Below are 24,149 nucleotides of genomic sequence, written 5' to 3'. Positions count from 1 at the left end.
CTGTGATACAGACAGCAGTGGCGGACTGACCTAACAGAACCCCCGCATGGCAGGGGAGCCCCATTTAAGTTTTTAAAAATTCACAGGCTCCAAAACACAAACTCACACACACAAAAACTAAAGGCCTTTGAAGGTCTGTGAACCTGATCGGCTAGGCCTAGCACAGAGAGATGAGGTTAATGCGGCTCCCTGCCCGTCCACCTCGCAAGGCAGGCCCTTACCTCAGACATGGAGTAGCCGGAGATCTCCACCACTGTGGCCGAGATCTTCTCAGGGCTCTGCTCCAGGCTGCCATACTCCCGCACGAGGCAGCGCACGTTCACAGGGTGCAGGAACATGTGCTGCCCGTCCTCCGCTGAAGACAAGCGGATCCGTCACACCATGCTCCCGGCCAGTCCTCAAGTCGGGGCCCTCCTGGTACCCGACCCGACTCTCCCTCCCCAGGCTGAAAGGCACAACAGGCCCAGCCACCTAGGGTCTGTGCCACTGCCTCCCTCTGCTTAGAGAGCCAGACCACTTCTCTGAAACATCCAGCGGCACCCAGCCGGCCCCTCAGGGAGGCTCACCTTGGTAAAAGTAGTAACAAGGAGAGCTGCTCAGGTGAGTGACGCTTGGTTTGCTGACGGGTTCCTGCTGGCTGGACTCGGTACAAATGGTCCCTTCTCCAAGATTGTCTTCTACTAACTCCAGGTCCTCACAGGCCTCTGACAAGCCCTCAGGCTCTGGTTCAGACACTGTTTCCTCCTCCTCTACCAGAGGGAGAGCAACAGGATGAGGAGGACCCAGAGAACAAACTTCGGTGGTGTCTTCATCAAAAGCAGACAAGTACTCCAACACGCCCTGTTGGGACAAACTGCAGGTTACAGAAAGAACATGTGGCAAAGGCAGGAACCAAGCTCTAGAGGTCTATCTTAGCAGTCACTGACTTAACATCGCTAAGGAAAGAACACACATGAGACAGCACATAGGAAAAATTTAAAAATAACTTTTTTTTAAAAAAGCACATAGGAAATACTCATAGTTCCCTTTTCTCCAGATCTAACAGTGCCTACCAGCTGGAGAAGAATGGTGGCCACTCAGTCGGTAACAAAGACACCAACCTTCCTGGGTTGAAAAACGGACTCCTTCGCCAAGGGAGCCATCAGCACCAGTTGTTCCAGAGCAGCCACAACACCAGGGACCTCCCCTCTGCTTTCAGCCAATCCTGACAGAGCCTCTTCCCGAGCCTAGAGCACCAGAGAGAAAACCAGAAACATATTGAGTCTGAAGGACCAAAGTTTACAATGGCCTCTCGACAGGAGCAAAAGTTAAAAGGCCAAAAACAAGTCTAAGTACTTAAAATTCTCACTCTTTAAAGAAAGCAGGAAGCAAAAGGTATCTGGTACTCCAATGGGATGGTATTCTGCTTAACGTCTCTGGCAGTGATAATGACAACACTACACAAAAGCTTCCTGAACAGAAATTCAAGGACACAGAAGTGGTCTTCTAGTTTTTATGAACTAAGCTTAGAGAGAGAGAACCATTGTGGGAAACAAGGGTTTGTGCAACCCCCATCTCAACCTAGACAGATCTACTTATATGAAGCTTTCCTATAAGCTCCCTGAAATGCATTTGAACTAATGCCCTGCATTACAGAAAGAAAATGAAAAGTAAATACAGAATCCTGCCCAAAGAGGACTTGTGAGTCAAACAGAAAGGAATTCAAATGCCAGCTTCACCTCTTACTAGCTGTATGTCCTCAAGTCAATTACCTAACCCATGATTCCACTTTAAAGGGGACAGCTGTTCTATCACACCCAGTTATGAAGCTACATGATAAATAAGAGCAGTACGCCAGCACAGGGCCTGTCACAGGCCCTTCCATCAGGGCTTTCACTGTTCTAACAGATCACTGATTCTCAAAGTGTGACCTGGGGGTGAGCAGCACCAGACTCCCCTGGAACTTGTGATAATGCAAAGTATTAACCTTACTGAGCCTAGACCTACTGAATCAGTCTCTTAGGGCACAGCCCAACAACTAGCGATTCTGCTGCCTCTTAAAGTTTAAGAATTCCTATTGTAGAGGACACAGGGCATAGGGAATTCTCTATTTGGACACTGCTGCTCCAAAATCCTCAGCAGGCATTGGTAGAGCCTGCTTGAGAGGCCATAATAATTTCTTCACAATGTTCCTTAAATAAAACATCTCCAAAAATTAATCCAGGTGCTTTCCTAAAAAGCAAACAAAAGCCTATGTTGCTTAATTAAGGGCACAGCTGGAGAAGGAAATGGCAACCCACTCCAGTACTCTTGCCTGGAGAATCCCATGGAGGGAGGAGCCTGGTAGGCTACAGTCCAGGCAGTTGCAAAGAGTTGGGACATGACTGAGCGACTTCACTTTCTTTCTTTACTTTCTTTCTTAGGGCTTTCCTGGTGGTCCAGTGGTTAAGAATCCATGTGCCAATACAGAGGACACAGGTTCAATCCCTGGTCAGGGAAGATCCCACATGCCGCGGCACAACTACTGAAGCCCGAGGGCGCTAGAGTCTATGCTTAGCAACAAGAAAAGCCACTGCAGTGAGAAGCCCACAAGAGTAGCCCCTCCTGGCCACAACTACAGAAAAGCCCACGCACAGCAATGAAGACCCAGAGCAGCCAAAAATAAATAAATCTTAGAACAAAAAAAAGAACACAGCTAATCCAAGACACTCCAGAGTTTTAAGATCACCCTGACTTGATCTTTTCAGTCCCAGGAAGCACCTGAAAAACCACTAGGTTACCCTCTCCCTCCCATCACCAAAGCCCAGAGCAAATCTGCCTTCTCAGCTGTTCCCTACTCATCATCTCAAACGTGGGTGGGGCTGAAGTAGCCAATTTCCAACCCCTGCCCCCACTCCCAGGGCTTCCCGTCACCTTGAGCTCCTGGATAGCTGCCTCAATAAAGCAGGACTCGGGCGTGTGCTTCTCCTCTGCCAGCTGCCGCTCCAGCGCCGCTCTCTCTTCCTGCACCACCCGGCGCAGCACCTGCTCCTTGGAGGCCAGCAGCAGCTTGGAGTACTGGCTGTGCTGCTCATCTGCAACAACACCAACGAGATCACAGAGAGGCAAAACTCAGAGCTCACGGCTGTGTGGCTAAATAGCAACTTTCATATACAGCTTTTTTCTAGGATGAAAATAGAATGACTTAGTGTATTTTCCTTAAAAGAAAAATATTTAGCAATGACCCTTAACTTAAAATTTACAACTTGGACTCCATAACACAAGAAAGCTATCCTAAGAAAACCAAAGATGTAGAAAAAAAAATTAATGTTCTGAGAATTCCCTAGTAGTCCATACTTTCACTGCTGAAGGTCGGGGTTCAATTCCTGGTTGGGAACTAAGATTCAAAAAGTAATATGATGCGCACCCCCTCCCCTACACACACACAAAAAAACTTTAGTAACAGAAAAGCTGCAACCAACTAGTAAGTCCAATAAAGAAACAGTGACATGATGGTATATTCATTAAAGAGAATTTTGCAGACATTAAAAATGCTCTTCTAAGAAGGAAGCATTTAGTGACATGGAGAAATATCCACATTACATGGGGGGAGAAAAAACAGATGCCAAACAAGAAAACAATTCCAATCTCACAAAAATATACATGTATAGGAAAAAACTCTACAATTAACATTTTGGGGTACCTCTGGGTAAAAGGATCCAGGATGATTTACTTCCTTCACATCCATCTCTCAAATTTTATGGACTTAAAAAACCCTGAGATAACTACTTACAAATCTGAATGTGTGTCCTTCACACTTTTTCCTATACATTTATATATCCACATTCATAAATAAAGGTCTCGATCTATTTCTTTTTTTACCTTCTATATTGTGTTAGAAATGGAAGATATACTCTAATGAGTTAAGTTTCCTGTGGACATTTAGGTTATTGCCAATTTCTATTACGACTGTAACAAACAAAAAAACAACTATAACAAAAAAATTCCTATACATGCTCTTTGGTACAAATGATTTCTTTATGATACTGAATCAAAGGTTGGGTCTATTTTATATACTATCCGCCTCCCCACATACACACTAAAGGCTGTATCAATTTAAACTCCAAGAACAAGAGTACCCACTTCCCCACCCCTGCCGAAACCCAGCACAGGCATACCTCAGTGATATGCTTGTTTGGTTCCACTGTAATAAAGTGAGCATCACAATAAAGCAGGTCACAGATTTTTGTTTCTCAGTGCATACAAAAGTTATTCTTACACTATTCTGCAGTTTATATGCTAGCAATAGCATTAAAACAATGTAGATACTTTAATTACAAAACACTGTTAAAAAACGCTAACCATGGGCTTCCCTGGTGGTTCAGTGGTAAGGAATCCACCTGCAAATGCAGGAGACACAGACTCAATCCCTGGTCTGGGAAGATCCCACATGCCTCAGAGCAACTAAGCCCGTATACCCCAACCACTGAGCCTGTGCTCCAGAGCCTGGTAGCTGCAACTACTGAGCCCATGTGCCACAACTACTGAAGCCTGAACGCCCTGAATCATGTGCTCCACAACAAGAGAAGCCACACAATGAGGAGCCCACACACCGCAACTAGAGAAAAGCCCACGTAGCAACGAAGACCCAGCACGAGGAGCAAAAAAATGCTAACCATCACCTGACAATGCAGGGTTGCCACAAACCTTCAATCTGTAAAAACTGCCTATCTGTGAAGCACAGTAAAATGAGGTATGCCTGTATTTGCCTCATCCTGGGTGTGTGTGTGTGTCACTGTTACAGGCATTTGTGTAACTCTAGGCAAAGTTAAACTTCTGTAGATACTTGGGAAGTTATTCAGATATCCTCTCCTGGGAAATACTTTGCCACATGCTTAGCCTATTCTTCTACTTGACTGTTAATTTATAGAACATCTGTATGTTCTAGACATTAATCTTTATTTTAAATGTGAAAATCTTCCCCTATTTATCACCTGTTGACTTTAAGGAATTTTGCTGAATCTTAATTCTCATAAAATCAAATTTATCAATCTTTTATTTTATAGCATTGATGGTTTCAGCTTGGTTCAAACACCTTCCCAGGTAAAACCCCAAATAAAGATATTTTCCTATATTTTCTTTTAAAAGTTTTGAATTTTGTTATATTTGATTTTTCAATCCATCAGGAATTGATTTTTATGAATGGTATGAGATACGGATCTAATTTTTTTTTTCCGTAACAGTCAACTGTTTATACCATTTATTGAAAATCCTCTTCTGCCCAAAAACTGAAATGTCACTTTAATGCTCATCTCCATTGGAATACAGAGAATACAACCCCTTGCACTTTCCTACCATAAGCACTGACCACACTCTAGATCCAAATGTCTGGCTACCAGTCTGTCTCTTCGATTAGACTACTGAGTTCCTTGATGACAGGTGTCAAGACTGGCTGACTGTGGAATCCCCCCAAAACTGGGCACAGGGCTAGATACTACTCAACAAAGCCTTATATGTATTTTAATTTTTCATTTCACAAATGAACTAAACTCGAAATCAAGAGTTAAATCATTTTCTGCAAACTTCACCCCCAACCTACTGGAATCCCATGTCTAATTTGGCAATGCTAGAATTGGCTAGCTTAAAGGCTCAGTTTTTGACAGTAGAAAGACATACTCAAGTAGCCTTAACAGATATACCCACCATTATGTGTTCCCCAAATTAACGAAACTCACCTCCAAGATGAATAGGATGGTCTACATTCATCCACTTGGATTTGGGCAAGGCCACCAACACCCCTTTCTCCCTCTTCATCAGCTGCATTGTAATGGTATCACCAACAACATACTGACGTGACTCTGTGGCAACAACACTGTAACATGGACATTCATATGTAGAAGGGCAAGCAGTTGGTAGACTGAGGTCTAATCTGGTAAACACCTCCATCTTACCTCTTTAGATCCTTCTTATGCACAGAACTGTAACAGATGGGACATTTACTCCAGGTCTTCTCACTCAGTGAAAGATAGTGCAGGATGCACGCCCAGCAGAAGATGTGTCCACAACGGGTTATCTTGGCTGCAGTAGGTGGATATAGGCATATTGGGCAAGATGGCACTTCATGGCTACAAATGCGCTGAAACAAACACCACCACAGGTTAAACTGCTTTCAGAACTGACTAGGGACTGTCAGAGCCTCTTCCATCCCCCTCCGCATCCCTATACATCTCTAACAACACATCTTCATAATACAGTTCAACAGTGCAGGTATATCCAAAAGAGCACCTCAAGCAAATCATTAAGGAAACCAAAATAATAATATAATAAAACCACCATATAACAGGTATTTTCAGAGTTCGACATCAAAAGGAAAAAATGACAATCAATATAGATCCCATTAACAAAAAAAGACTTATATGTACACATACATAAAGGCAGGATTCCCTGGTGGCTAAGATGGTAAAGAATCTGCCTGCAATGCAGGAGACCCAGGTTTGATCCTGGGTCAGGAAGATCTCCTGGAGAAGGGAATGGCAACCCACTCCAGTGTTCCTGCCTGAAGAATCCCACAGAGAGAGGAGCCTGGTGGACTACAGTCCATGGAATCGCAAAGAATTGGACACAACCAAGTGACTCATGCACACGCACACACACACACATGCATAAAAAGGATCTAGAAGTAATGTACCAGGAGGAGTCAGTGAGGCTTCTACATTATGTCTGTTTTTTCCCTAAACCAATGCATATAGAACTTAAGTTTCATAGGCTTTCCATGTCACTTTCAGATGATTTTATGAATTTTCACAGTAATGAGAGTGCAGGCCTTGGAGTCTATCACTTTGAAAGGTATTCTACATCACATAACTAGGGGTAACAAAGGGATACCCAGAGCCTGTAACTTCAAGAGAAGACAAGTGCAGCAGTAGCTTGGACTGCAGTACAGCTGTGGGGCTCATTTCACCTGTCACAAGGCCAAGGCCAAATCTCATACTGATGACTACACATGACTACCAATGAAGCAGTGTACATGTTATGAGCCCTTCCAGGGTCAGGAGGATAACCAGAGTTCTCTATTCCCCTGCTTATGTCTTCCCAGAGGAGAGGAGGTAGCAGACAGGACTGTTATTACCCTCTTACCCTGCAATGCCTAGTCCTGCAGGAGCCAATTAGCAGAAAATCAACTTTAGACGAAACCAGCAGTGAGCTCTGGAAAATGCCCACAGTAAGGCTAGACAGAAAGATGGATCAGCAGTGCACTCAGCCAAAAGCTGCTGTCACCACAGTCCCTCTCTTTAGTTCACTCTGCCACGCTCAGCTCACAGCTGAGCTGAACTACTCACCACTTGTTCCACAAAGTCCCAGTTGACTAAGGTATCAGGATCAGCAAAATGAACTGTGTAGTCTTGGTCTTCAGACACCACAAACTGGCAGCTAGAAACAGGGAGAGACAAGAAAAGGGCAGACTGTCAGAAATCATTGACAAGCCCTCAGCAGAAAGTCACCATCTCTTCATTTAGAAATCAAACGCAGGAATTAGCAGCCAGGGTCTGTGAGGCACTGAACTAGGACTTCAGCCTGAGTTCCAAGTCCTGACTTTGGAGGGAATCCAAAGACTCAGCGGGTAGGAGTCCAAATCCATGAACTCTGTTTCCTTTGCTCCTGGGCCCAGCCAAGCTGCCTGTAGGCCCTCCCCTCAAACTAAAATTAGCCTAGACAGTGGCTCCATCAACGAGAAGGGAAGCCAGATGTCCTTCCTCACCACCAGAAACCACCAGTCTTCAAGGCAGCAGCAAAGACTGTCCCCACTCAGTCATCTGAGTACCAGGATTTTTTGTTGTTGTTTGTTTGTTTGGGGTTTTTTTGGGCCACGCAGTATGGCTTGGGGATATCTCACTTCCCCAATCAGGGATTTAACCCAGGCCACATCAGTGAAAGCCCAGAATCCTAACCACTATACCACCAGAAACTCCCACCAGTTTTTTTACATAAAATACTAAATGGTTACTTCAGTCTAGACCCAAGGTCAAACTTTACATGAACTAAGGTCACACAAAAGGAAAACAAAAGAGAATCAGTATCTGAACAAATGCATGCCAAACACTCCAGCGTGGCATTCGATTCTCCCGTAATTAATTTCTCCTCCTCTATATGTAAGAGGAATAGCTGAATCTCAAAGTGGTTAGGTAAGTTACTCAAGGTCTAAAGCCAAAATAAGATTCAAATCTGGATTCAATTCCAAAGGAAACATTTTTACTACCTCATCACAATACTAAAGCATTAACTTATTTAAGTATTATATTATTTTAAACACCAAGAACACGTGCTTGAAACACATATGTGTTTTCAAGGCCAGGTGAGAAACAGAGGGAGCAATCAACTCCCTTTCCACCTCTCCCACAGTTGCTTAAAAGAGGCCTCTCAGTACCACAAACGCCCAGAGGCTCATTTCACTCCCCTCCTAAGAGTAGAGGTACTCACTTGGCTTGCAAAAAGAGTTCCTTATTAAAAGGCTTATGTCCCCACTTGTTCCTTTTTCCCCAGCTGCCATGTCCACTGCCTTCAAAATGACCAGCCTGGCCACGGGGTTCAAAAGTGAAATTCAACAAGTGGTTCAGGTTGATCTTCTTCGGACCAGAGAACTGGGCAGGGCTAAACTCTGCCCGTTGAGCCTCTGCTACCTAGAGAGAATGAGAGCAAAGCAGAGGATTTCCAGTTAGGATGACACTTGCTACATGACAGCAGAAGCCAGCACACCCCTCCTCCTACACGGCTTAACCTATGAGCTAAGTAAAACACAGGCTTTTATTTGGTAAACAATCTTCCCAAGAGGGGGTAATGAAAAGGCCACCCAAGATCTAGACGGGGGTGGAAAAAGAGAAAAAGAGCCTCAAACATACAATTACAGATACTTATAAACTGTTTAGTCTACCCTAAGTGGCAATTAACCATTACATGACAAAACCCAGCATGAGCTCCTCTAGCTATCTTGAAGCACAGAGATTTACTTACTGGATTAATGTTTTCACAGTCCCATAAGATTCCGATACCTTCACTCTTGCTAGCTACTTGCTCCCTGGTCTGTTTCTGGCCAACGTTGAGTCTGTGGAACTACACTCTGGAGGCGGCCTGCAGGCAGCTGCTAACTACCAAAGGCTTCAGGATCCTGCCAGAGACCTCCCATCTAAGACACACGCTGCTATTCACTGTTAATTAAAACTGACAGAATTAGAACACGTAGGCAGACTAAGCTCTGTGTCCAGAAATAAATCCAATCAGCACATTCCAAAACAGTTTAGCAAGAAACCAGCTATGAGAAATGCCACTGCACACAGAGATGGAATCTTTATCATGCTGGGGCTTTTGGAGTCCACTTGACATTCCCAGACTGAAGTGGTACACGTACCTGCTGTGAATCAGTCAGTGCATTTTCTAACCCCACTTTTACACTTAAATTTCAAAAGCACTTGGCCCTGTCACTAAATACTAGTAAACAGTCGCCTTACAAGACTATATACCATTACATGAGTCTCCTATTATGCTTTAGTATCGGATGCAGACTGTTCATGGCTTTTCCAGTGTTAACAAAATAATGCTATGATAAATACACTTAACAGACCTTTGTGCACAAATATTTGAGCGCCTACGATTATTTCTTCTGAATGTATAGTAGGAATTATTGAATCAAAGGAAATTCAAATTTAAGGGTTTTGCTGCTTATTAGTGTATAAGCAGCACCTGCACATACGTGATAAAGAAATCTAAAGAGTACAGATAGGATACAGTCAAAGATACCTTCCATTCCAGAGCCAACCAATATATCCTCTTGAGATCTTTTATGCTTATAGAATCAGAGTACATGACCTTTATGATTAAATCCAGCAGCACAAGATATAGTCAGACAAGCTCTTATCGTAACAAACACTCCACACACACACACCTCCACCCCATCACTGTTTATGTAACTCACCACAGGAAGCGCAGGACTTCCTGGTCATCTCTTACTCTTACTCCCTAGATTCTCATCTCCAATTGGCTCCACTTCCCCTAATCAGTCTTCTGCTCCAATGCCCCAAACCTGGATAAGAGCTTGTGTTCATGCAACAAAACCCCCCCAATTCTCATCCTCTACCTTCATCTTTTTACTCTAACTGGCCTACTGTCTCCGACACTGCCCATCATAATTCCTGATTACAACTTCCAACCTGTCGCCTCTTAGTTCCTTGACATCTTCTCCTCTGATCTGCTTACCCTCTACCCTACCTCTGCTGCCCACTCCCATGAGCACACCACCTAGAGCTGGACTGTCCAATAAAGCAGCCACTGCTATCCAGGCATGTTGGCTACTGAGCACTTGATATGTGGCCAGTACCACATTGTTAAACAGCATTTTAGCTATATGGGATTACCTATATTAACATTAATTTCACTGTTTTTACTGTGGCAACTAGTCTATGGGGTCGCACAGAGTCGGACACAAATGAAGCGACTTAGCAGCAGCAGAAAACTTTGTTACATATGTGGCTTATTTAGCCTTTTTTTTGCACTGGAGGATAATTGCTTTAAAATGTTGTGTTGGTTTCTCCTATACAACATGAATCAGCCATAAGTATACATCTACCCCTTCCCTCTTGAGCCTCCCTCCCTCCCTCCCGCAATGGCTTAGCATCTCAACTGGACGGCACCGCTCTACAGTCCAGACTGCGGTGGTAACAATTCTACCTCTTCCACCATCTTAGCTTTGAGCACCCTACCAGAATCTCACTCCTTTCCCGGCTTGTTTCTGTTAGTTCTGAATCTGACAACAATTTCACCTCCACTGGGATCTCCAAACCAGTGATCCAATCCCCGTCTCCCCAAACTTTTTCCCTTGGCTCTGATTTTATGGTCCATCGCCCCATTCTCCTTGTTGACTGTACTCATCTGGCAGAACGTCCCCCTGATTAATCCACACCAGCATCAGAGCAAGTAAACACGGCTGAAGCTGTGCTGTGCCAACCATACCGTGCCAACCAGCCTCAGTAAAGCAGACTTTTGTGCTGCCCAGCAGTCACACTACAATCTGATTACACTTCTGTGCTCCACTGATTCCCCCCAGTCCCCGAGACAACTCCTCCAGTCCTCAGGCTTCCAAACCTTCTCTCTCACCTCCTCTTTGATATGTCTCTGAGATAGTAAGAACAATCAGAGAACTCCTACGCTTTCCTTCCAGTCGCCTGCCTTCCTCTATTACTGTGGATGAACTGGGGAAGCTCCTAAGCCAATTCCTCAAAAACTCAAGGTCACTTTCAGCAACTCTCTCCCTTTTCTCTCCATCACCTTTTCCCTCTCACCAGAACAATTCCATGAGCAGAGGTATGCTGCAATTTCTTGAACCTTAAAATCTCTTTTGAGTTCACATTCCCCTCAAGCCACTGCCTCTCTGGTCCCCTACAAGAGCAAAACCTCTAGAAACTAATTATCTAAACTTGCTCTTTCTTCTTCCCCTTCTCTCTAAATCTATGTCAATCAGGTTTTGTCCTCGTCCACTCCACCAAAGCAGCACAAGGCCCACAACCTGATCCACCTTCATATTTCCAAATCTAATAGTCAGCTTTCCAACTCAATCTTCTTACCCAGCCTAGAAGCACAAGACAAAAACTGATCACTTTCTCCAAACGGTTTTTAGTTCTCTTTCTCCTTTTTTGCAGGTTCCTTATCATCCTGACTCCAGGCTCAGTCCTTGAATCCACTCCCTTTTTGCAACACTCACTCCTTCAAGATCATACTTAGTTCCACAGCTGCAAACACCAAGTGTACCTGGACAGCTCTCTAGCCAAGGTCTTCTCCTTGAACTCTAGATTCAGTTACTAAGAGCCTAGCTCTACTTAGAGATCCAATACACAACACTTCTAAATGAAGTTCTTTATCTCAACACCCCGTCTCCTCCCCAGCCCAAAACCTTGTACCTCTTGAGACTGCCCCCATTTCAGCACATGGTACCTGAATCAGGCCCTTGTCAAAAACATTAGCCACTATTTCCCTGCTTAGACCCCACATCTAGTCTATTTAAAAATCCTGCTGGCTCTTTCTGCAAATATCTCCCCAAGTCTGCTCATCTCGAATCATTACCACTCTGTTTCCATCACTTGAACCAGGGATACCTTAATAAGCTCCTAACCAGTCTCCCTGTTCCCACTCTCCCCTTTAAACTCAAGGGCACGTTCGTTACCTCACTTCTCTTTTGAAGCCCCCAACAGCTTCCCATCTCTCTGAACAAAAGCCAGTGTCCTTCAAGGGCCCATGTGATCTGACCCTCTCGCTCCCGTTCTGGCTTCATTTCCACTTCTCCATCCACGGCAGCCTATCTGCTTTACCTTGAACATAGCAAAAGCACTACCACCTCTGGTCCTACGTATGTGTAAACTCACTCTTCCTAACGCACCCTTCCTCAAAACTGTACTGGGTGCTCCCTGCTTCCTTCAGGACTCAGAAGCCTCAGAGAAGCTTTTACCTTCTCAGGGCAGCTTTCCTCACTCACCTCCTAAAACTTGTCTTTATTACTCTCTATACCTCTCCCTCTCAGTCTACTGTGCTTCAATAAGCACTTACCATTGTATTTATTACAAAACGATTTGTCTCCCCAAACTAAAATATAAACCCCACCCAATGTTGTATTTCAAGCTCTAAACGGTATTTAGTGCACATTAAGTGAGGAATAAATTTCTGGTGAATGAATGAATTCTTCCATGAGTGTATCCATTAAATCTTATTCTATACTGGCTACACAGTATGGAATGTTATGTATGGAACACAGTATGGAACAACAGGATAATATATTTAACCAATAATATATTTAACTTTGAGAGCAGTTGGGCTGTTTCCTAAATCACACAATTACAATGTGGCAGTGAACTCCCTTGTACATAAGTCTTCATGCACTTTCAGAAGATATCTAAGGAACTCCTAAAATCAGAGTACCTGGGACTGCTAGATACTATACATGGTTCAGATGGTAAAGAAACCACCTGCAATGCAGGAGACTCAGTTTCAATCCCTAGGTCATGGAAGATCCTCTGAAGGAGGGAATGGCTACCCACTCCAGTATTCCTGCCTGGAGAATTCCACGGACACAGGAGCCTAGTGGGCTTTAATTCATGAGGTCGAAAAGAGTTGACCCCAACTGAGTGACTAACACTTTCACTTCACTTCATATGTCAAATTAATGTCATTAAGTAATGGTATTTTATTACCTAAATATTCCAAAGGGTACCTACAAATCAAGAGTAGTAATAAAAGGATGATACAAATTAAGGTACCCTAAATTTGCTACAGAGGGTATCAGAGGATGAGATGGCTGGATGGCATCACCATGCAATGAACATGAACTTGGGCAAACTCCGGGAGATGGTGGAGGACAGGGAAGCCTGGCGTGCTGAAGGCCATGCAGTCACAAAGAGTCGGACACCACTGGGGCACTGAGCAACAACAACAAATTTGCTACAATGTCTCACAATCCATGATTATAATGTCTTCTTTCTCTAAGGAAATTTTCTTAATCTTTAAGAGAAGAAAGGAGGCAAAGTTCCAAAGTAAGTTAACCCTCAACTACTCAAAACTGCTCCTTCTGGTTCTTCAACTACTCAAACAGTCTGAGAAGTGGGGACCTCTTGCTCCACACCTTCTCCAACCACTAATAAACTGGGGGTGGGGGAGTCAGACCTCATGCTTCTTATGCTCTAGAAAGGACATTCTAAAATTCCGTACCTCATCTCGTCTTCCACCATTAAAAGAAGAGCTAAAGAGTTTGCTGCTGCCGCCGCCCCTTTGAGGAGGCATCTTATTAAAAGTTTTGCTTTTCTGTGAATTGGAGCGACGGGACTGGTTGATAAAATTTTCATTTTTGGGGTAGGAAGGTTCACGTTTGCGATTGTAACGCTTGGATCCACTTGAGTTCTTTCCATCTGAAAGCAATAAATGTGAAAAAATTAGTTAAGAAATGATACACATACTTGGCCAATTACCCTCCACCTCCCATTGAAATTGTATTTAAACAAAGGTAAATGGGCCCTTCCATGACCTCCAAGAAATCTGGTTGGCCCAGACCATTAGTGCTTTGGACAAGACATTACACAGTAAGGCGGATTTCCTTTTTTATTTTAATGAAGCCTAAAGGGTCCCTCCCTGAGAAGGGACACACTACAGATCAAACTGCGTAGACTCAGTTCACAAGCTCTCTTTATAACAGAGCTTAACCACTGCTCTTGCAAAAGTCCATTCAGACACAGTGATAGAAAAGGAACAGGAAAAAGTCTGTCTGTATCAGGAAAAAGTACTTTATCTGGAGGCAGGAAACAAAACATTCTTCTTAACTTACTGCAGCACAGCTAGATCCTATACTGCAATGGTGTGGTCTCGTTTCCAGCACATATATATTCAAGAGGCACAAAAACAAAACAGTAATTACATGTTTTAGAGGTCAAACTGAGAGGCTACTAAATTCACAAAGGACTCTAACGTGTATCAGCCTAAGTTATATCCTTTTAAAAACTGCTTCCTGCTTTTCTTCCTCCAGTTACCAGAACATATGTTCAATTTTGGAATTCAGAAAGAAAAAATTTGTCAGTGCCCACAGAATACCAAACTATAGTGTTTAATTTCCTTTTAGTCTCCATTTTATACACTCATCACACACTTCCACAAAATGATAGGCATATAAGATATACTGTCTTCCACTTATTAATCCATGAGCTAGTTCATGCAGCCCTAGGCTTCAAAAGCAAGATTAACGGCCACATTGTACCTACTGTATGCTTACATACATACAAACATAACATAACCAATTTGCTTTGTAGCTTTTGACTGCAACTCTTTGTGACCCCATGGACTGCAGCCCGCCAGGCTCCTCTGTCCATGGAATTTTCCAGACAAGAATACTAGAGTAGGTTGCCATTTCCTTCTCCAGGGGACCTGACCCAGGGATTGAACCCAAGTCTCTGGCATCTCCTGCAGGGCAAGCGGATTCTTTCACCACGGTGCCAGAGCCTCTTCATACAGACCTGTGTGCATGATTATGTCAAAGTCTCAGAGTAGAATTAGCAGACCAAGTATGCTCATAAAGGCTTTTACAAAATCCTCAGGTTGCTTTCTAGAATCACCGCACCAGTTTATTTATATTCTAACAGCACTACAAAAGAGGATATCTTACTACGCTCTTTATAATACTGAGGTGGATAAACTGTGCTAAATTGAAAGGTCAAAATAATTTGTTTTAAACGTGAATTTCTGAAGACTAGCAGCAAACATTTTTTCTATTAACCGTTTGTATTTTGTGTAAAGAGTTCGTTTGTATTTTTTGCCCCATTTTTTTCTACTGGAGAACAAAGAACTCTGACCAGACAGTTAACATGTGCCAAAGTTTGCCAGCTTAAAGGGGGGCAAAATAAAACCTGAGAACCACACCAAGTAAGAAAAGGTGAATAAAGGTGGAAGGACCCAGATTAGTCTTTGGAAAAAAAAAAAAGACTAATTTTTTTTCTTGTCCCTTCAATACTCACTCCAGTTTGCCTTATTTCAACATAGAGATCTGACCAAATCAATTCTGTACACTAATTCAATGGCTTTAAAAGCAATAACAGGACTCCTGGTTCAAGATGGTGGAGCAGAAGGACGTGCGTTCCTCTTCTCCCGCAAGAGCACCAAAACGGCAATTAGCTGTTGAACAACATCAACAGGACGACGCTGGAACCCACCAAAAAAAGATACCCCACGTCCAAAGACAAAGAAGCAGCCACAGTGAGACGGTAGGAGGGGCACAATCACGATAAACTCAAATCCCATACCTCCGTATGGGTGGGTGACCCACAGACTGGAGAACAGTAATACCAAAGAAGTTCTTGCAGTGCTGTGAAGATTGTGAACCCCAAGTCAGGCTTCCCAGTCTGGGGATCCGGCAAAGGGACTGGGAATCCCCAGGAAATCTGACCTTGCGGGCCAGCAGCATTTGATTATAGAATTCCCACACGATTGTGGGAAACAGACTCCAGTCTCAGAGGGAAGAAAAAAATTTTTGCAAGGACCAAGACCCAGAGGAGAGGAGCAGTGACCCCACAGGAGACTGAACCAGAACTACCTGGTAGTGTTGGAGGGTCTCCTGTGGAGCATGGGTTAGCAGGGGCTCACCACAGTGATGGGGGCACTGGAAGGTCCCCCTGGCGTAAACCTTCTTGGAGTTTGCCATTAACCCTACCATAGAGCCCGCTGACTGCAGGGCTGGGTCGCCTCAGGCCAAACAACTACCTGGGAAGGAGTGCAACCCCACCAATCAACAGATAATTGAATTAAAGCTTTATTGAGCAAGGCCCTACCCACCAGAACAAGACCCAGTTTTTCCCATCACCAGTCCCTCCCATCAGGAAGCTTACACAAGCCTCTTAGCCTCATCCATCAGAGGGCAGACAGAAGCAGCAAGAAGCACCATCTCACAGGAACTAAAACAAAAACCATGTTACAGAAAGTTAATTACGAAAAAGCAGAAAGTTATGTCCCAGAAGAAGGGACAAGATAAAACCCCAGAAAAACAACTAAATGAAGTGGAGATAGGCAACCTTCCGGAAAAAGAATTCAGAATAATGGAGTGAATATAATCCAAGATCTTGGGAAAAGAATAGAGGCAAAGATTAAGATGCGAGAAATGTTTACCAAAGACCTAGAAGAACTAAAGATCAAAGAGATGAATAATACACTACAAGGAACCAACAGCAGAATAACTGAAACAGAAGAATGGATAAATGACCTGGAGGACAGAATGATGGAAATCACTGCCACGGAACAGAATATAGAAAAAAGAATGAAAAGAAATGAAGACAGCCTAAGAGACTTCGGGGACAACATTAAATGCACCAACATTCACGTTACAGGGGTCCCAGAAAGAGGCGAGAGAGAGAAAGGATCTGAGAAAATATCTGAAGAGACAAGAGCTGAAAACTTCTGGAACATGGGAAAGGAAATAGTCAGCCAAGTCCAGGAAGTACAGCGAGTCCCATGCAGTATAAACCCAAGGAGGAACACACGGAGACACATAGAAACCAAACTGACAAAAATTAAAGATAGAGATAAGGGAACTCCCGTCCAAGCTAGCTGATTTCTCAACAGAAACTCTACAAATCAGAAGAGAATGGTGGGATACATTTAAAGTGATGAAAGGGAAGAACCTACAGCCAAGAAGATTCCACCCAGCAAGACTCTCCTTCAGATTTGATGGAGAAATCAAAAGCTTTCCAGACAAGCAAAAGTTAAGAGAAGTCAGCACCACCAAACCAGTTTTACAACAGATGCTAAAAGGAACTTCTTTAGGCAGGAAACACAAAAGAAGGAAAAGACCTACAGAAAATAAACCCCAAACAATTAAAACGGTAATAGGATCATACATATCGATAAATACCTTAAATGTAAATGGACTAAATGCACCAACGAAAATGCAGAGACTGGCTGGGGAGATGAAAGCATGTGCATGTACGCACTTCCACTTACCACATCACTCTGCTTGACCCCCTCCAAGTTGTAGGCAATTATATTGTTAAGTTAATCATGTTCTCATTATGGCTTGCAACTGTAATTATCTCTTATTTTTTCTCTAGCTATTGATTGGGAAAACTGATTCAGAATTATCTTGAAAACTTTTGAAAAATACACACACTCAGGTATCGCTTTTTTTCTCCAGAGCTCCAGATATGTTTCTAATGAGCAGTCATGTTTAAACTGGACTACATAATGATGTTTTACTTTTACCTAATTTGTTTCATTTTTCCATTTCATATTCAGTGCTCCCATTTCATTTAGTTTATGTTCTCCAATTTCTCTTCTCTTTTTGACGTTTCCTCTCAAGCCTTTATCAAGTGTAGTAGAGAAGCTTTTGTATATACATATATAAATATGTATAATATATACAGTTTAGAAAACTTACCAATTTTTGCCTAACTAAAAAAGTTATGACATTTTGACTCCACTTGTCTGACTTAGTATGAATAGAATGCTAGATTACTACTTAAAAAATAGATATGCAACAAAGCTTTACTATACAGCATAGGGAACTATAGTCAATATCTTGTAATAACCCATGATGGAAAATAATTTTAAAAAATAACATGTGTGTTTATATAACTGAACCACCTTGCTGTGCACCTGAAACATTCTAAGTCATCTATACGTCAATAAATTTTTCCTTTTAATTTAACAGAAACAGAGAAAACAGAAGTTGGAGGGACAACTAATGAAATCCACTAGGCTTACCCTCAAACTTTAAGGTGGTGGTTAATTTCAACGTCAAGAAGACTCCAGCATGAGCCTCAGAAACCACAAATCCTCGCCCCCCCCCCCAGTTTAATCCTGTTTATGTTAAAATGTACAATTAATAGAAATATGTCTGCAAAGACAACACAGCAGGCTGTTGATGACAGTAACCTTTGGGAAACAAAACTATTCACTTTGGCCTAATACAATGGTTCTCAATCCTGACAATTGGCAGGAATCACCGAGATGAGCTTTTAAGGGATTCTTGTGCTGAGGTCTCACCCTCTAAGATTCTGACTTAAACAAACAGTCTTACTGTTCTGTATACTAATAATTTGGATAATTTAGTAACTATAAGTACCTAGAAGAAATTATTTCCAACAAGATGACCAGCTTCTTTACAGCAGACTAAATAAATCCAAAGCATATCCTCAGAGAAAAGGAAATGGCAGCTGATAAACCAGAATCCAAATTTTGAAAGCAACCACCTCACACTCAGTTTTCCAGCAACATAGAAAATAGATGAGAGGTACACCATCCTCTTCAAACCTGACCAAACAGTCCTGTGAGATGGCAGCACTATAAACAGAGAACAGATGGTCCAAGAAACACTGCCAGGCTAGGGTTCACTCCTGTCCGTCACCTTTTAATCCCAGTCAGGGAAAGTGGCCAGAGTTTAATCTTAAATTAGAATTTAAGAACTAGACTTTTACCTACTATTGCAGTTAGCAACAGTTACTGTCAAACATGGCCATCAGTAGTAACAACTAGAAGGTGAGGCTTCAAACTCATACAAACGTTGCCTTGCTCTCAACCCATGGAATTAGTTCATAGTAACATTTCAAACAAACAGAATTCACAGGGATACAGAACTCCAGCTAACCTTACCATGAAAATAAGAGAGATTTTATGAAGAGGATAGGCATATAGGGAAAACGTATGTTTCCCAAACCTTACTATCCAAGACTATTTCAGATGACCTGGCATTGACCCTGTTGTTTCCAAAGCTTAACAGATTTAGACTGTGCAGATTTAGGTAAAGTCAGGTTCTACACTGCAAGGGCTCAAGAAAGCAAGCTGGAACTCTGAAGAAGGGCTGTTTTCATTTCTTCACTTGTTACCACACTGGCAAGGAAACAGTTTCGTAACGCTTACAGAACTCCTCTGACAGTGAAAACTGCTCACTCCTAAAACATTTCAACATCTGACCACATAAAGATTCATGATTTTAGTTGCTAAAACCAACTCTTTCATCTTATATTTACCTACAGGTTATGAAGTCAGATGGACAGGGAAGCCTGGTGTGCTGCAGTCCATGGGGTTGCAAAGTCAGACACGACTGAGTGACTGAACGACAACAATGAAGTCAGACATCTAAAGTGAGAGGCTGCCTCTTATCTCTAGACCCAGCCAACAGGCAGCTAAAGACTGAAGGAACAGTCAGGCCTGGGCCCCAGAGATAAAACTCAAGAGTGTTGTTTTTGAGGTGTCCTATAGGCAACTTGCCAGAATCTACACGTGAATAACTTGGGGGTTGAACTTGGCCTCCCTTCTCTGATAGGTGACAGCAACGAGATGATCTGCTTTACATTTTGGAAAACAGACAAAATAGTCACACTAAAGCTCCTAGGACAAACATATTCCCTGTTGAAAGTTTTAGATTTCAAAGTGGTTGTTCTCAGTCCTGGCCGCATAAGAGAAATCACCTGCAGAAACTTTTAAAACTATGGATGTCAGGGCCCAACCTAGATGTAAAGAATCAGAAAGAACTGCTAGAGAACATTCCCACACATCCTTACTTTAAAAAAAAAAAGGTCCTTAGGAGATTCTAATGCATACCCAGAGCCGAGAACTGCCAAAAACTACCGTCGAGACACATTCCAAACCGGACCATTAGTTAAATGGCTCAAATTCAGCACTCAGGATCCCAGAGTCAACAAGAGACTTGAAAACTTAATTGGTGTGTCTCAGCTGTTCCACATTTCCCTCCGAGAAAGGTCTCTTCAGGTAAAAGGAAGCATATCTCAGTCTCTTCCCCATTACCAAATCACAGTCCATAAATTTTTCAGTGAAAACAATTGGCATTATCAACATTTCTAGTTCTAACAGGTGGCACAACCTAGAGGTCAGAATAGCAGCCAGGAAGTTTCTGCTGCTGATTCATACCGTAGCCACAAGCAGATTGCTTATCCATCATCCAGAGTGATTGACAAGCACCTCCAGAGGGGCAGCGTATGGTTTACTACAGAATCCACTGATAACAAACTGACTCCAGCTGAAATTAGTCATTCTGAATGAAAGGAAGGGGGCGGGGCAGATATCAGGAATATGCATATACCAGTAAGTTACATGCCTGCTAAGTGAATTTATACAAAGTGTATTCAGGAATATTGCCTAGGACTTCCTACGAATTTACTTGGACAAGCACTCTAACTAAGCCCTAGTTTTCTTATCAGTTAAAATAGGGTTAATCCTCTCTCCTCTCTCCTCATTGGGTCATAAGGATTAAGAGAAAATTTCTGTAAAATGCCTACCATGGTGGCTGGTAGGCATTTTACCTACCGTGGTGGTGACAGTTGCTACTGTCATTTGAAAGTCTACTTTTTTTTTTTTTTTGGAAAGCCTACTGTTACAGCTTGCAAACTCTTGTAACTTCCCTAAATGGTGTTTATTGAAGGTTTCAAGTCACCTCAATTTTCAAATCCATCTAAAACCTCCAGGTCCATTTACAGCTCAAAGGCTTTCTTCAAGGTAGATTACCACCAGGCACCCGGCTTCTGGTACCAGAACAAGAGGAAGAGTGTCAGGACAGTGCTTCATATCGCTAACCTCAAAATAACTGCTTCATAATACCTGACCTTCCTTTAACCTCCATGGCAGTACCATCCCCCACCCAGGAGGATGGAGCAAGAACCTGGTTCTGGGCCAGGGTCCATTGTTTGCCCATAAACAGCCAGGTCTCTCTCTTGCCTCTTTTTGCTTTCTTTGCTCTTTCTAAACAACCTTCCCCAAACTCTAACCCACCTCTCTCCTCTGGGCTACATTCCTGGGATATTCACTGTTGAACATTCTTAGAACTACATCTTAACCCTACTGGAACAAAACTGTAGGAAGAGAGCCAAGAAAAGAAGTATTATGTGACTGTTTGAAGCAATTAATCAAAGCAAAGAAACTGCTATGCCAATCTGGCCGGAAAGATCAAGTAAATCCTAGTAGCCAAATTGACTTATTTCCTGTGTGCATGAAGGACAAACTTAAGCCAGTCGCAGGAACAAAACCTCAAGTATATTAATCATGTAACTAGGAAGCAAATAACCATTTACGACAGGCATGGTTTAGAGACTAGAAACCAAAGGTTTTTTTTCTCATGGGAAGCAGGGAAAGGGAAGCGGAAAAGGGAATTAAATAGTTAAAAACTGAAAAACTTGTTCTTGTTACTTTGGTGACAGAAAGACAAGTTATGTCTTTTCACCTTACTCTTCCTTTTCTTCCTTCAACTTAGTACTCTTAAACTCAAGAGGTCCCTTCAACAATTTCCAGCTCAATCAAGTACATCCAAGTGTTGAGCCAGCTTTTGAAATCCTACAGAAACCCTTTTACGGAATTATGCCGAATTTGAATCTAGTGTTTTGTTAGAGTGGCCACCTAGAAGTCACTGGGTAAGAGGCGCTGAGTGCTATCTGCTGTGGTAGCACTGGTCTTAGCTGCAATCTTCTTAGGGCAGAATATGCTATGAAGAATTCTATTTAGCTACAGACCTATCCTTCCCTTTTGCTAAGGGAATATATTAATAAATAACAGTAGTCAGAAAAGTAGGCAATAGCAATGGCAAACATTCAAGCTCTCTCACAAACACATTAAACAAAAACTAATGCTACAGGGGGACACCTGTGTATTGCATAAAACCCAGCAAAGAACTCCTTGAACTGAGTTTCTACTTCCTTCCTCAGAAGCTTTCAATTAATAAACGGAATAGTGTTTTAAGAGTATTTTTATAGAGTGTTGTTTTTTTTGGGGGGGAGGGGGCAGTTTTTTGGTTTTTGGCTGTGCCACATGGCATGCAGGATCTTAGTTCCCAGACCAGGGATCAAATCCGTGCCCCTGCAATTGAAACAGTGTCTTAACCACTGGACAGTCAGGGAAGTCTCTTTATGTATTTGTTAAAAAAAAATTCACTTTAGTCAGAACGAACCCAACAACTTATATTTACTCTGTACAAGTCTGACAAATACCGGCTTTCGTCAAACCACACAGAACTGTTATCATCCTGTGGGTTAACGACAGCTGCACTAGTCAGCACAGTCACCAAGTCAGAGATCACATGAGGGAAATGCCTTACATGCCTCAGTTTTTTGTTGCTATTTTGTCTGAAAGTGAAGTCGTTCAGTCTTGTCTGACTCTTTGCGACCCCATGGACTGTAGCCTACCAGGCTCCTCCGTCCATGGGATTTTCCAGGCAAGGGTACTTACTGGAGGGGGTTGCCATTTCCTTCTCCAATTTACTTTGTCTAGGTTCTGGTAAACTTTCACCTGCGGCCTCACTGAACAGTAAAACAACTTCAGGCATTTATTGCAACTGGCTCATGACCGTATGTTAGTGGCTTAAACAGGAGCGCCCGGAAAAATTAGTTGAGAATTCATATAGCTATAAAACCAGAATCTTTAACATCTAGGAACAGAATGCAAAAGTAATTTATCAACTACACTGAAAATTAGGCAGACCACTCACTCTAAACCAGCTCCAACATGGGCCAAGAGGACTGACAAATCCCTAGATCTTGGGGGATCTGTGATAAACCTACACATGTGCAAAATTCCAAAAGTAGTCTCCATAATACTGCCTGACGTGGCCTGAGAGTCTACACTAATCTCTGCTTAAGATATTAAAAGCATTCATTTCTTATCCAGACAACTGGTTTCCACCTGAGTTCCAAAAGCAAACTCTAGAAACCCTCAACATACCAGGTAAATAAGTTTGCTCTATCGAGTAGATTAACTCTGAACCACAGTCAGCATTACGGCTGTTTATGTGGTTTCTAAGTTAGGTCTGCAGTTTTCTTAACCTTTTTACCCTTTAAACAACTGGAGTTCCACATTTCAGGGCTCCAAATGTTCCCCTCTCTGCCACACATCCCCCCTATTCCCACGGAAAATATTTTCCTATTACTGCTAATATAATCAGAAATACAAAAGAGCAGAGACAAGTGTCTCTGCCTTTGAAGTAAGGCAGAGAATATTCAACTCCAGACTCTGCCAACTCCTGAACTGCTGGTCTCTCACCTTTTTCCTTCTTCAGATGTGAACAATTCCACCCTGCTGGACACGTTAGTGACTGGAGTATTGGGGAAAAAAAGTAAAAGCCTAGTCCAGTGCTTGGCACATGGTAAGCCCTCATAAATGGTAACTATAACCATCATGATGGTTGAAATTCAATACTGAGAGACATGGTTACAGAAATGACAAAATATTTCCCCTAAAAGGACACAACCCTAGCCTAACAGGTTATGTCCATGCACATTTGGTACCTAACAGGTGTCAGGTACTCTCCTGAGCCATCAGTTAGTTCATTTGTTTGCTAATTTATTTTCTCACCATCTCCAACATACAGGTAAGAAAACAGAGACATTCACTCAAGGTCTAAACCTAAAAAGACTGAATCCAGAGCCTGTGCTCTTAACTCCTACTCCACACTAAACAAAGCCATTCCAAGATGAGTCCTCTTCGTCTGAGCGGAATCTGGGGTCAACTTATTCAACATGAAAATTTGAGTTTAACAAATATTTAGGCGAGCCTCCTCCGTTTATACTTGAATACTACCCAATGCTAACTCAACATTAAAGGGTAGATCAACTTGGTGGTTTTAGGAGCTGCACACTGATGCGTCTTCGGGCCTGGCTGTATAGACTAGCTGGGTGACTTGACCT

General features: G+C 42.7%; 1 protein-coding gene across 1 annotated transcript in view; it reads right to left on the bottom strand.

Annotated features, from left to right (window-relative positions):
* Positions 1 to 24,149, bottom strand: part of RNF10 (ring finger protein 10) — a 33,246-nt gene that overhangs the window by 8,635 nt on the left and 462 nt on the right. The window contains exons 2-10 of the mRNA XM_019977486.2: positions 13,702 to 13,898; positions 8,437 to 8,636; positions 7,299 to 7,389; positions 5,910 to 6,094; positions 5,694 to 5,830; positions 2,893 to 3,053; positions 1,101 to 1,226; positions 567 to 840; positions 222 to 355 (exon numbers count right to left, since the gene is read on the bottom strand). Coding sequence (XP_019833045.2) covers positions 222 to 355; positions 567 to 840; positions 1,101 to 1,226; positions 2,893 to 3,053; positions 5,694 to 5,830; positions 5,910 to 6,094; positions 7,299 to 7,389; positions 8,437 to 8,636; positions 13,702 to 13,898 — 1,505 coding nt within the window. The remainder of the gene's footprint in view (positions 1 to 221; positions 356 to 566; positions 841 to 1,100; positions 1,227 to 2,892; positions 3,054 to 5,693; positions 5,831 to 5,909; positions 6,095 to 7,298; positions 7,390 to 8,436; positions 8,637 to 13,701; positions 13,899 to 24,149) is intronic.

This window comes from Bos indicus, chromosome 17 (genome assembly GCF_029378745.1).
Source record: "Bos indicus isolate NIAB-ARS_2022 breed Sahiwal x Tharparkar chromosome 17, NIAB-ARS_B.indTharparkar_mat_pri_1.0, whole genome shotgun sequence".
Taxonomy (NCBI): Eukaryota; Metazoa; Chordata; class Mammalia; order Artiodactyla; family Bovidae; genus Bos; species Bos indicus.
The sequence above is the reverse complement of the archived record's forward strand: the minus strand, read 5'-3'. Positions and strand labels throughout refer to the sequence as shown.